Below are 14,839 nucleotides of genomic sequence, written 5' to 3'. Positions count from 1 at the left end.
AACATTTTGCAGATTTTGACTAAAATCTCCCATAGCTTCAGAACTTGCCCGTCCTTTCAGAGATCGGACTAAGAGATACATGTATCCAAGAAAAGTTTAAAATGAAAGTAAAAATATATCTGTCAAAAATAATCAGATATTTGACATATGTCAAAAATTCAATTACATCTGAACTGAAGCAATTACAGTTTCCTTTTGACCATGGATTCAAGACATTTTTTGTGTATGTTTGGGCCTAGAAAAAGATTAAGAAAAGGGGAAGCTGTCATAGTCTTAATTTACTTCCTAGTACTTTATCTTAGGATAACATGAACTTTCCTTAAGAGAGAAAGGATAAAGTTTGGTGGTGGTTTTGTGGCTGGACACTGAAAAGAAAGTCACACTTATTTACAAAGAGTATGAAAATTCTTGTGTGGCTCTTGCATTTTCAAAATATTTATTTTCTACTTTTTAAGATTTTAGGCATATTATTAAGTGGTAGACTGTTTCGTTATATACAGAACACAGTTCACTGTAGTACAGGAGGAGAGAGATTGAGTGGGCCATAGTTTTCCTGTTAACCACATAGCAGAACATGTAAGACCCTGTTTCTAAAATATATGACTGACTATCCTTCCACTCACGTCAGCAAGCCCTTTCCATCCACACTGTGTTTCTGATCTTTTTTCAATATCATTATTTATCAATTAATCTCTCTTGAGAATATCAGAATTGCATTTAAATATATGCAGAAATAAAATGAAAATGTAGTTAAGGAAGGTCTAATTGACCTAATAACTTGTCTATTTTTTAATGTGTCACAAATAGAATCATTCAGAGAAAAGGTGTATTGATACATCCTTTACAGTGCTGATGTGGAAGAGAATTTACATTTTTTCCTTTGACTTTGAAGTTTGCTTCTTGCTTTCTATTACTTTGGATTTAGGATATTACTGTGTTGTAAACCTTTAGATTTTGGATGCCTGGATGATCTCACAAAATTTTATCAACATAAAGTTGTCATCAGGGAAATAGGAATGATAAACAATTTTCAAATTTATAAAATGGTCAAAGGAACATGGGATAGATCTACTCTCTATCAGATTATTGGAGGAAAAAAAATAGATTTGGAATGAAAAAGCAAGAGAAACTGCCAGTCCACCATAAAGTTTTAAAAAAAGTGTTGGACCATAGGATAATTACAAAACTTTTACTACTCTCATTCCAGATTATTCTTCACTCCTTAATCTTAATTATTTGGCATGCCCTCTGACAAATGACTTTCATATAGTGCAGTTGGGCCTCCTCCCCTCATTGTGTTATCTGACAGCACCATTTTGCAAGTCACTGTCTGTGTCTTGTTACCCTTTTGCTGGTCCCACAGGTGTTTTGTTTATTTTTCCATTCCTATTGCTCAATAATCTCTGTATTTACAATAATTTTCCTTCTCTGACATGTGTCTTATGTTTTGCTCTGTACTGCTGTTCAACCTTGACTTCTTACTGTTCTCATGTCCTGCCATTCAGATGTGTCTTTCCTAATGTGCTGGCCAACTGGATTTCTGTAAAGTGAACCCACAGTCTATCATCACAGCACCTCTGAGGAGAAATTGCAAAGACCTCCCATGCTGCCAAGACAAATGCATAAGATAACAGTAAAGATGGAAAATACAATTAAATGTGGCATGTATATGAATGTCAGGCTTTTTTTTTTTTTTTTTAGATTTAACAGGTCTGTAAAAGTCAAAGTTTCATGTACGAGTTTCAGAGCTAAGAGGGATATTCTGTAATAAAGCAGTTTAGTAGGTTACATCATCTCTGTATTACTGCAGAACATTGGATGCCAAATCTGATAATCAGGTGTGATATAGAAGTGATAGATACTTTGTTCTGAAATATTTTAAGTGGTAATCTTATACTGGGGATTAAAAAAATTATTGTCTATTTATCCTCAATAAGAGAGTGTAATCTTCATGATCTCTTTACATGTATTTTTTGGATGTTTTCTCAGAGTTAAAGATCTTAAGTGTAATTTTTCTTGTTTGGTTATCACTAAAGTGAATTACTGTACTTAGAAACATTTTTTCCTTTAGTGCACTTAACCCTTGTAAACTTAGTTCTTACTGCACTTCAATGATAAATAAATGTAATAGGTATTTATGTCAAAATAATGGTTTTGATTTTGGCTGCAACTGCGCTATAGGCTATTAGAGAATGATAGTTTTATAAATTAAAAGGAAACTTTATTCTTGACCTTTTAGACATGATTTTTTAAAAACAAAATAAATTGCATTAAAATAAACAACATATTTTATTACTGAGCTCTGTTCTCAATCCATTTATTTTAATCCAAATAGCAAATGTTTAACTTGTATCCATTATTTTGTACCAGAAGGAAGTTGTTCTAAATTAAATCTCTTAATGAAATTAGCCAGAAAGACTCTGCCAGAATTAAACAAAATTGTATTAACACAGGATTTATAAAATGGCACACAAATCTTACAAACATGTTGCATCTAATACATTTTATTGTGTGCTTATGATAGTGATGATGTGAAGCCTTTCAGTTAAAGACTCAAACACTCATTCCTTTATGCATGCCATTTATTTCTTTAAGCAACTTTGCAAGTTTTAACCAGTCTTTTATGAAATTGTTTATTAGCATCTGAGCTGTGTGTTCGTGACAACCTTTTCAACTAAATAACTCAGCAACTCAGGGGGGATCTTAATATATAGAAATAACTGAAGGGAGGGTGCAAAAAAGATGGAGACGGGCTCTTTTCAGTGGTGCTCTGTGACAAGAAACACAGGAACTTCCACCTGAGCATAAGGGAGTAATTTTTTTACTGTGAGGGTGACTGAGCACTTGAACAGGTTGACCTAGATAAGCTGTGGAGTCTCCATCCTTGGAGATATTCAAAAGCCTTCTTGGACACAGACCTTGACAACCAGCTCTAGGTGACCCTTGCTTGAGCAGGGGGTTTGGACCATACGTCTGCCAGAGGTCCTTTCCAACTTCAACTCTTCTGTGATTTTGTGAAGCTGTCAGAGGAGGGGAAAGGACAACTCTAACTTTTGGTGGAAGGATCCGTAATTCAGGAAGCAGAGAATCCTCATAGAAATAAAATCATTGTGGACCATCTGTAAAGGGAATCTCTCTTGCATCTCACCCACCTACATAAACTGTACTGAGGGAAGGAAAATGGTGATGAAAATAAGTTAATCTTATCCTGCTTTTTAATAATCTTTAATGTTATGCATCCTTACGGTATTAGCTCTTTTACTTACTTTATTGTATATAAGTTGAACTAACTTCAAGTGCATTACATTCCATTTTCTTTGTCCCACAGAAGATGCAAATAGGAGCTTTAGCATAACATATGTGCCCCAAGAAACCATAACTTAGATCAAGTTATACTTTGTTTATGGATTTTGCACTTCATGTCTGAGAGGACATGAAAGACTGAGCAACCAATTAGCTTCCTAATTAATTTCAGATATAGAAAAAATGTTCAGAAATTAACTGATAGTTCATGTGTTCAAGACACGTGACTACCTGACATTTTTAATACATGTGCCCTTCAAACATTTATCCTGAGATGGTAAAGTTTGTTTCATACCTTCCTTGGAGATGTAAATTGTTCATCTTGAAATATTTTTTGTATAAATACGATAGAACCATAGAACAGCTCAGGTTGAAAGGACCTCAGAAAACCATCTGGTCCAAAGTTCTGTGGAAAAGGGAGCCTAGATGAGATTATCTAGCACTTTGTTCAGTTGTGTCGTGAAAACCTCTAGTGACAGAAACTCCACCATGTCCCTGGGGAGGTTGTTGCAGTCATTGACTGTTCTCACTGTAAAAAATTTCTTAGGTCAAAATTATACTCTCCCAGTGCAACTTGTAGCCATTGCCCCTTGTCCTTTCCATCAGGCTCATTGTGAAGAGAGAGACTCCATTCTTATTGCAGATGTCCTTTAAGTACTAGAAAATTCTGATAAGGTCCCCTCTGAGCCTTCTCTTCTCTAGGGTGAAAAGATCTAAATCCTTCAGTCTTTCAGTCAGGTTCTCCAGCCCTTTGATCATCTTTGTGGCCTTCCTTTGGACCCTATCTAGTCTATCCACATCTTTTTTTGTGCTGTAGGAACCAGAACTGGACACAGTACTCCAGGTGCAGCTTGACAAATGCTAAGTAGAGTGGGATGATCACATCTCTGTCTCTGGTAGTAGTGCTTCTGTGGATGCAGCCCGGGATCCAATTTACCTTTGTTGCTGCAGTGGTGCACTGCTGTCTCACGTTCAGCTTGTTTTCCACCAAGACCTCCAGGTCCCTTTCAGCAAGGCTTCTCCCCAGTCACACAGATCCTAGCCTGTACTGGGCTCTTTGATTATGTCATCCCAGGTGTAGGACCTTGCACTTGTTTTTGTTGAACTTCATGCAGTTCTTGCTATCCCACTTTTCCAGCCTGCCCAGGTCTCTCTCTAAGTTGTCTCTCCTTCTGTCCACCTACCTCACCAGTTTGGTGTCATTAACAAACTTGCCGAGAACCTCTGCCTTGTCAGCATTATATGTAACTGGTTTCTCTACACTGTTTAGCAATAGGACTGTCTTCCCTGTGCTTTTGTTCACTACTGACATATCTGATGAACTTTATTTTCTTGTTCTTGATATTTTTAGCCAATTTCAGTTCTAGCTAAATCTTAGCCTTCCTGACTGCATTTCTGCATTCCCTAGCAAGGTTCTTGTAGTCCTTGACAGGTATTTGGCTGTTTTTCCATATGCTTTTCCATATACTGCTTCTTTGCCTTTAAGTGCTTCCAAAAGCTAATTGTTAAGCCAGGATGATCTCTTGTTCTGTGACCTTCCTTTTCCTTTGTAGGAGGTGCACTGTTCTTCATATCACCTGCAGTTCACTGAGAGTGAAAAGTGTCTGCATCTGGCTTAGCAAACAAGAATGTATTTTATATGTATTCCTAAAAGCAGAAATAAAAAAAGCATAGTGATCTATAATGATTACGGAATCACAGAACACTTTAGGTAGTAAGGAACCTCTTGAGATCATCTTGTCCATCCAGCCCCTCCCTTGCTTAAGCAGAGCCGTCTAAAGCATGTTGTCCAGGACCACATCCAGTCAAGTTTTGAATATCTGCACAAATGGAGGCTGTTGGCTGTTGTGGATGGCTGTCAATTCAGAAAATTTAATTCACATTTACTCATTGAGACTGACTAATTATAATACTGATGTAGCAAAACTAACACAGACAGCTACATTCTCACAGTTTGTTAATTAGAACCCTTAACATGGGATTGTGATCATGTTTTACTGAAAGGGAATCAAAAATTCAAGCAGCCTCATTGGAAGCACTGGAAAAAAAAAAAAAAGATGCAAACAAAAATGAACCCACTCAATAATAGTTGAAGCATAAATGCTCTCTGTTCTTTATTAAACTTTTGGAATTTAGCACTTGACCACTTTTGGAAGAGCTGCTATAAAAAAATCTTAGTCTTCATATGTGAGCTAGGCTTTTATCTCACCTAGCAGGTGAAAATAAATGAATGCCTAGGCCTGACTTTTATTATGTATTTCAGATACTTACCTGAGTGCTGGCAATATGTCACTCTTTACTGTCTGATATCAGTTCTTCTTTTCTGGATGACTTCCTTGAGAAAGAATTAGCAATCCTTCCCCAGCAGCAGCTGTTGTCTGTGAACATTTTGGAGGCTGCCCTTTCCAGATTCTGAGGATAATGGTAGAAAACAGACCTGATTATACTGGGTTGACATTTATATGGCCAGTGCTAATTTTAGCAGAGCCATCTGTGGTTTTAACTGAAATGATTCTATACTAGTAATTTTAATAGAGAAACTATCAGGAAACAAACAAACAAAAGTGCCCACTTATAAATGATTCCACGTCAGACTTCCACAGGTCATAGTGAGCTCTGTTTTTCAATTAGAGGAATCTGAACAGAGTGACATTCTTCTGGGTACAATCAATGGGAGGCACTCTGAGATGCTACAGAATTATGCACAATGCATCAAGGAGATAGTCCTTTCAACATTTAGAAAATCTGCCATCAAAGCACCTTACTAATATGAAAAATACATGGCTTTAAGATAAGGTTAGATGACAGGATGAAGATTCTTTTCAAAGATACTGCAGCATGTTTTGCTCGTTGCCATCACAATTTTATAACTGTGGCACTGCCTGGGATGCTTGCTACTGAACATTTTCCTAATCTACCGCAGAGGCAACAAATGCATTTTTACCCATCTGTACTCCTTTCAAATAACGTCGCAGCTATGGGGATCCTCTGCTTCATTACCTTAATTAATTTTAGTTCTCACAGTGCTATGCTTTCTAGGGCTGACACAGAAATTACACAGAACTCAGCTGCAGCGCAGTGCCCCACAGAAATGAAGCAAGGAATTTGAAATGCACTCAATTTGATTTAATTATCTAATTCAGTTCGGAGTTTTAGCCTCAAGTGTCAAAAGGGTGTGGTGGCCAATGAATCTTTTACAGATTCTCTTCTCCACCGGCCTTTGGAGAGACATGAGGCAAGGCTTAAAAATAGGTTACCTAAAAAAAGAAATTATGGAGGACACAGATCTCTGCATGTAAGGCTGTTGACTCTAATTGCAGCCCTTGGTTTGAATAAGATGGCTTCAGTCCTTTAAAGGGTCAGTTGAACTTACTCTGCTAACTATCACTATTTCCTAATGGCCTGTAGGACAGTGGAAGTAAGGTATTATCAAATTCTGGCCCAAAGCTTTTTGCCAAATGTGATGCAGCTGTATTCCGAAAAGACCTCTGCTATGGCTTTCTTACGAAGATTTTGTGGATGCTCATTGCAGTATAAATACATAAAGACAAGGGATTAGCCATTGCTATCAGTTTTTGGTATACCTAACAGAGTACTTCAAGTCCACTGGCAAATAGGAGCAACTTCATTGGTAATGCTGATTTATGTTAAAGTTGTCCATGTAGATACTGTCTGTTGTGCCAGCACACAGTTGCTGGCTCACATTTTCTAAATGGGAAGGAGAAAAGAGAAGCATAAAGCAATGTGTGATTTTTTGCAATTAGGCCTATTTCATCTCTCTCTTATTAACTAGGCAAAATCATACGGAAATAAATCTGTACTAGCAGTTAATGATCAGTTGGTTAGTTGACAGCTGCAGGCAAGCCCAGTGATATAAAAATTACTGTCATTATGAACAGCTTCTACTAAGAAGATTTTTGTATTAAAAATGTGAATACATTCTGTTTCAACAGTGATATTATAAAATCTGTCTTTTCAGGATCTTTAATAACCAATTTTCTGCCAGAATGACCCAGAATTTTATCATATGGATTCTGTATTAAAGTTTATTTAAAAAAAAACAAGGCACTGTGTCCTGTAACAAGCATAATTAAGCTACAGTTCAAACAGTATATGCAATGAATATGTAGTGTAACTAGGTATTGGTTTACAGTCTGTTCTATTTGTTATATGTTAAAAGAGTTGCAAATGAAACTTACAGATGTGCCATAATGGTGTTACTAAGTGCTTACATAATGTTGTTGATTACACTATTTTGGTATGCATGTATTTGGATTCAAGACAATCTAATTGCAAATATATTCTGAAGAATAAAGTTCTAATTTAAAGCTATTACAGACCTCTGCCTTAACTACACCAGAGTATGCCCAAAGTGGGCAAATCATGCTGGAGAGCTGCCTCTTCATTCACAGAGGGAGAATAGTGCATTGGTGCCTTATCTCATTTCTGTTCCAGAGGGATGGATCCTAGTTTAGATGTTTTCAGAAATATGGCAACAACGTGTGTGGTCAGCTTAGTTATCCAGATACTGGATTAAAAAATCAATTGCTAATTTTTAAAGGTTTTCAAAAAAGCCCTTTCACCACATGATTACCAACAATATGTGTATATATAGTATATTTTCTAAAATCTTGGGTGTGTACTTGATAGATAATGCATCAAATAGGGAGATCAAGATCTAAAGAAAAATCTTAAATCTTTATTAAAACACATAAATAAAAGAAGACATAGAGTTTATTTTTATCATCTAGATATTAACATTTTTAATGGATTTTTGATGAGGATATTTTCAAGCTCTTTCAAGATACAAGGCTTTTCAAGTAATTATTTTAAAGACAAATTGCTCATGCCATGATGGTCTTCTACAAATATTAAGCAATTACGAGGCAAAGCAGTTGTTAATTCCTATAACTACTACATGATAAACCTCTAACATACAGAAATCCAGATATATATATATATAGGTAAGAATTTGTAGCATCCATAATACTGTGAGGCAGTGGTTTGTATTTGGGGTCTTGAGGCATTGTTACTGAGAGGCAGAAATCCTGCAGGCAGAGTAGTTTGTCTTTAAATAATCCCAACCTTCCTAATCCTAATTTAAGATTAATTTTCCAATCTTAATTTTCTTAAATTAAGAGTGTTTCTAGCTAAAAGCTTTACAGCTATAGAACCACATCAACTCCAGTGGGCTTATATACTATATGAAGTACCTACATCACACAATACCAGGTAATTAATTTTTCATAAAGGTAATCAGTCTGGACAGGGAAAATTATTAATTTAAATATGTTGTTTGGATACTTTGCTGTTTTGGTTATTTTTATTCAAGGTTGCTGTTTGTGTTGAAGGAATAAATGATAGCAACAACAGATTGGGAGGTAGCAATGGAAGTTGCAATGTCCAGTAGAGTTTATAATTAAATGCTAGCAGAAGATTTGTGCAAGTGATGAGTCCTGACTTTTGTTCTGTGTTTTGGAGAGCTCTTTCAAACCCTTCTCTCCCACCCTGCTGTGACTTGACCTTTTTTGCTTTAGGCCATTCCTCTCTGTCATCCTTTTCCTCTGTCTCCCTACATGCCCACCTTCATTTCCAAACTCCCATGCATCCACTTTTATATTTTGTCCTTCCCAGGAGAATTACAATTTTCTTATCACCCACTTTCCTACAGCTTGTGGCATTGAGGTCTTCATTCTCAAGCCACTCGGGCTGTACGAAGGTGAACATTTGGAACACAAGATAAAGCTTCACTGCTGACATTTTTTGAGCACACAGCAGGCTGTCCTTATCAGAAGAAGCAATCACAGGGATAGTGCTGCTTGTCCCATGCATAATAACTTGAGCAGATTCAGTCATTCCTGGAGAACAATACTTAGACCTGTATTAGCATGTATGCATTGTAGCAGGCCTGAAAAATTATCACAAAAAAAAAGATTCAAAGCTTAATGTAGAAGTAGTTATTCATAACTAAGAGGTTTTTCTGCAGATGGAATTCGAACTGAAACCCTAAGCCAGAGATGTCAGTTCCACCAAATTTCAAGACTTTTTTTCAAAGCAAGGAGCTTGATAGTGAAAAGACTATATGATTTACTTGTTCTACTTTGTGTAATTTTTCTATAACTTTATTTCTGAAATAGCTGAAACACACCCCAAGGTAGATGTTCTGACACTTGTCAGACTGGCAAGTCATTGGAAAGAGGCCTTTAAAAATGTGTATCAGTCCACCTTCACTATAGACAACATAGGTGTTTTTTTAATTTTAAAACGGTGAAATCAATCAGATGAAAAATGGTACAGAAAAGACATGGCTTGTATAATAATGTGGATTCTTTCAAATATATTTCAATTATATCTTGAACAATTGTGTTTGGATTGGTCCTTTTTATGCAATGTGACTCCTATGTTGCAACCCACAGATGCCCCAAAAAAATGACTTAGGCCCTAGAAACTCTGGGGATTGGTTTACATATATTACACATGATCTTTGAATATTAAATGTGGGACATTCACTTAATAACGTTTGTTTTGTTTTGAGCCTTCAGAGCCTCCTTGGGTCTCATTTCAAAGTTTTATCAGTAAGTAGAAGTCAAATAACACTTTATGTGAACTCCTCTATTCAGGACATTGAATCGCAAAGTACCTTATTACAGGAGGACAGGCCACAAATGCTACTGTAAGATGAGATTTGGCAGTAGCAAGAGCAGAGTAAAATGAAATTTCTTATCACAGGGAGAATGGTACACTAAGATAAAATGTTAAATAGTGTATCAAAAAGTAAAAAAGGAAATATATGAGTGAAATGAAATAAATAATTTTTACAACTTTCAAAGTACCGTAATGATCTGTTCTATCTTACAGGAACCCGATTAGCTCCAAAAGAAAAACTGGACATCCCAGTGTTATTCAAGCCAGATACAATGAAAATGTATGAGGCTGTGGTGGTTATTCATGTAATGAGGGAAAATGGTGAAAACTGGCCTTATGAGGATACTGCTGAATTAAATAAAGACTTACAGAGGTAATTTATTCTGATAGTAAAAGAAAAAGTAGTTGAGGATACTCAATCCTATCATCATTTTCCCCTTTGGCTATTTGTGTGTAGCTCCCAAGGGCAATCAAGTGTCTGATTTTGAAGGCAAAAAGTGTCCAAACATAAGTTTTTAATGCACTCTGCAAAGTATGCATATTTAGGGTAAGATTTATCTTTCAATACCTACAGTGCTAATTTTTCAGTATGTTTGGGCTTAGAATGATTCTGCTATAGATATGTTTATGCAATGCATAAACTGCATAAACTTTGTTCTAGTGTAGAAATAAGAGACAATAGATCAAGCCAAATGTTCTCATACTCTGAATAATTTTTGAAGACACTAAACTAAGTGGATGTAAATGATTGTTGTTCTTATTTGGTTGGCTTTTATTTCATCTTTTTCTTTGACATGTTTAGCGTTACAGCAAACAATAAAATGGAATCTCACATCTCCAACAACTCTCAAGTCTAGATGACTTTGGAAAAAAAGTTCTCAGCAGTCTATCATATTGATACTCTTCACTTATTTTCCAAGCAGTGTTACTGTAGGAGAGAATGGAGGAATTCAGGGAATACTCTGGATCTATCCGGTGCATGGAATACCTGAAGCACCACAGCAGAAATTAGTTCCAGGTAGGTAACGACTGAAAAAACTTGAACAATAAATTTAAGAAAAAAAAAAATAACCATTTGTGTTCTCATCTGTTTGATCACAAGAATTTGCAATAGTATTTTTCTACATCTTAAAAAAATATAAAATCACATATTAAAATAAAATCTCATTTCCCAGCCTACAAAGCAAATCTATTATTTTGTTCTTATTATGGAAAAAAGGAGCCAGGAGAAGTTGAAAATCTCAAGGTTTGTGCTCTTCAGTGTCCCAGTTAATGCTGAGTTAGAGAACTGAATGTAAATCAAATGAGAGACTGATGCAAGCGAGTAGATTTTGCCTTACATAACCAGAACGCCCTTCTGGAGAGTTTGCAGGGTACAGAATATTGGGGTAGATGCCTGCTGTTTCTCACAGCCTTGTATCTTATTCCTTTGTCAAAAAACAGAATGTAGAATACTGTGAATAGCAGTAAGTTTTCCACTTGCTTCTGGGAAGTAAACTTGCATTAAACATTCGTAGGAGTTTTGTTGTTGCTTATTTTTGGGATAGTAAGTGTTTATAGATTTGATGCACCTATTTTTTAAAGGTGTGATATAATCCCAGAATTGTGAAACAGAAATTGTGAACAGCTTTTAAAATCTGTAACCTTAATGAAACTACAGCTCAATGTGTAGATGAGAGACAATGTTAGACCAGCATGACTTTTCATCTTGTCTTTTATTGGGTGAATATACTTTTCTATAATAAATAGTCAAAGGCACAGGAATAACTTCTGGAATACTATAGAAGGAGGTTTTTTTACTGTTATTAATTTAATTTGCTTAAGGACCATTTACTTGTGGACAAATGCCTATGATGTGGTATTAAATAGAATTTTCATCTCCTTAATTTCCACTTTAATACCTTAAGGAATAAATCACAATATTATCATGCAATCAACTGTTGCCCAAAATGATGGTTTTAATGAGTCTCATTAGCATTAAAACTATGTATCTGATGTGAATGTTTGTTGTGTTATTTAAAGCTGCTATGTAATTCACTGGGAGACTTTAAGATAAATCTCCCTTTTAGTGGGCTGTTGTTTTCACTATGTATAGAAGTTATGAATTAAAACAGCATTCATAAATTAAGTGATGTCATTTCTGTATATGATTGGAAACTTAAGTAATGTCAAATCTTAAGTAATTTTAAATTCCTAAATGCTTCTTTAAAACAACAAAACTAAACTGTACAATATTTATAACTATGTTATCCACTAGTTTATGCTCAGTAAATGTTTGTAATGCATACAAGGAGCATTGCATTAATTTTGGATGCATATCTCTTTTTGGCCATCACCATGTTATGTTGGAAAATGACCTGGAGAACTAAAATACCTGTTTGTAAGTGTATTTATGAAACAGATTCCATTCCTGCCTTGATTCTGAAAACGTATAGTTTTCAGTTATGAATGGATTTTTTAATAATCCCTGTTGCAAGATATGAATCCAAAGCAGGTAATTTAGAAGAAACCTACTTTTTTGTTTAAGTATTGTTTTTAATAATTATCAAAATATCATTGTCACTTTTTTAATGCAGACATTTATTAAAATTACTTGGTGGCTACAAGCCGTTATGTCAAAACCCAATGCTGCTTTGCTATTAGGCTATTCATCTTTTGTGTCATTCTTATTTGTATCTTAATATACTTAAACTTCTAGAAGTCACTTGGCTTAGCACCTCATGAGACCAATTAAAATGATCAGTTGTCACAACCCATGTAGTACATGTTAAGTAGATTACAACTTGGATATCATATAAAAGTGATTATAGATGGAGAATTATTCAGATATTTTTTTAGTTCTTGCAGAGTCAAAGCAACATACAATAATTTAGATTGGAAGGGACCATTGGAGGTCATCTAATCCAACCCACTGCTAAAAGCCAGATATAATTAGATCAGATTGCTCAGGGACTTGTCCAGTCAAATTCCACGCAAATCTGACTTTTATCCATAAATATTACTTAGCCATTTAGGAAAAAGAAAATGTAGAATCATTTCTGGTAGTAAAATAATCTGCAGAATAGAAAATTATGTGGACACAACATGTGCACACAGTAATCTTGAAACAGTGGGTAAATTGGTGTAGTACAGACAATGTCATTTATTCTTAAATATAAGGCCATGCATCTTGAAAAAAAGACGTGTTTTTAACTATTTCAGTAACTCTCCCTCATGGAAATGCTTTGAAGAGAGCTACAGAAATTACTTACATCCTATTAAACAGGAAAATACCAAGGAAAAAAAAAAAAAACAGTGTTAACTTTTTTTAGAGAAAGGAATTTACTTTAACTTGATGTTCAATTTTCTATTTTCCAAAATAATGATAGTGAATCAAGCTCCAGAACTAAAAGTTGAAGCTACATAAACATGATATAGATGCAAGGGTTTCACTGCTCTTTTAAAAAATGCTTTACATAATTACTTAGCAAGATACAGTTCTAAATTATTTATCAATAAATTTTGATGTTCAAAATAAATTTTTAAAGAATCATTTGGTGTAATTCTGATGAAAATAAAATTAGACCTTGAAACTGAGAAGTATGTAACAAGCTCTTCTTTTCATGTTAATTTCCATAACTCTAGAAATTTTGTTTTCTTTGGGACAACACATTTTTCTTTCAGTTCTTGTATCTAATTTTCTCCTCCTTCTGTGCTAATAATTATTGAAAGAACTATAAACAATAGCTATTGAAATAAGCTTTATAAAATCTAGTGTATAATCTAAACCCCAACTACCTTGTAATGAAAAAGACATATTTTAGAAGCAGTAAATTAAATTCACTTACTGAATTAAAAAAAGCTCTGTCATGCTTCAGAGAGAAACATGTCAGAATGCTTTTTTTTCTGGCATAGTTCTATAAAAGCTGAAGTTTGAACGACACTATTCTTAAATTAGGAAATCAAAGATTAACTTAATATTCTTTCCTTTAACTTTTAAATTCTTTAATTTCTTTGTTTTCCTTTCAGACTTCCTTTCTCATTGGTATATGTCAAACTGTGACATAATTCTATTTGCAAATGAACTAAACTGAAGATACATTTCATGATTACAAAAAAGGAAGAAATTTGCAAATTCTGTTTTGAACTAACTGTAGGAACAGATTTCTGTTTTCTTAGCAGTATTTTCTACTACTTCACCTAAACAGAACAATAGAAACTGTGGGTTGGGGAAAAGCTTTTAGTTGTCTTACACCTTATGGGAATTCAGTCATTCTCTAAGCACATTAAACATCTATGTTTAATTGTTGTTTAAAATCAAGATGCTAACACTTTACAAATAATGGGTTCTTGCATTTCTGTAGCTGTGGTACACTGTCGAGCCAAGCAGAGAGTAGAAAGAAGAATAGAAGTGTTGCTGACTGGTGTAGTTCCTGGTGCAGCAGTTATGCCTGCCACAAGAAATTCTGCTGTGGCCAATACAAAGAAGCCAGCCAACATCCAACAAGTTGTTCAAGTCACTGATGGTAAGAATAAATAGTTTCATATCGTGCTATTTTAGGATCTTTGCAAATAAGGTAAGCACTTCACCAATGTAGTTCTGTCTGACAACAGATGAGGTTTAGACAAATCTCTCGGTCCATATTTCTAACCTGTTGCAAATATGGGACATTCATGTAACAGTATGTCTGCAGTTACAGGCACCTTTGAACCTGAACCTTTCTTTTTGTATCTGTCTTGGATGTGAAGCTTGCATACGTACCCTCTCTCCTTTAAAAGAAAATAGCCTCCACAAAGTGTAAAGTTAGCAAAAATATGTCTGTGTAAACATTGCAAGGAAATATTTATCTGCAGCTTGTCCCTATTTGTAAGATGCATTCCCACTAACAGTCAATATATGCAGCAAAATGGA

At 35.0% G+C, this 14,839-nt stretch overlaps 1 protein-coding gene across 1 annotated transcript in view; it reads left to right on the top strand.

Moving 5' to 3' along the window:
• CFAP47 (cilia and flagella associated protein 47) overlaps positions 1-14,839 on the top strand; it is a 338,064-nt gene that overhangs the window by 291,662 nt on the left and 31,563 nt on the right. Inside the window, exons 58-60 of the mRNA XM_026846341.1 lie at positions 10,162-10,321; positions 10,869-10,966; positions 14,292-14,453. Of these exons, the coding sequence (XP_026702142.1) occupies positions 10,162-10,321; positions 10,869-10,966; positions 14,292-14,453 (420 nt within the window). The remainder of the gene's footprint in view (positions 1-10,161; positions 10,322-10,868; positions 10,967-14,291; positions 14,454-14,839) is intronic.

Source organism: Athene cunicularia (genome assembly GCF_003259725.1).
Source record: "Athene cunicularia isolate RWA chromosome 1 unlocalized genomic scaffold, athCun1 chr1_part1, whole genome shotgun sequence".
NCBI classification, from domain to species: domain Eukaryota; kingdom Metazoa; phylum Chordata; class Aves; order Strigiformes; family Strigidae; genus Athene; species Athene cunicularia.
This window is presented reverse-complemented; position numbering and strand designations above follow the sequence as displayed.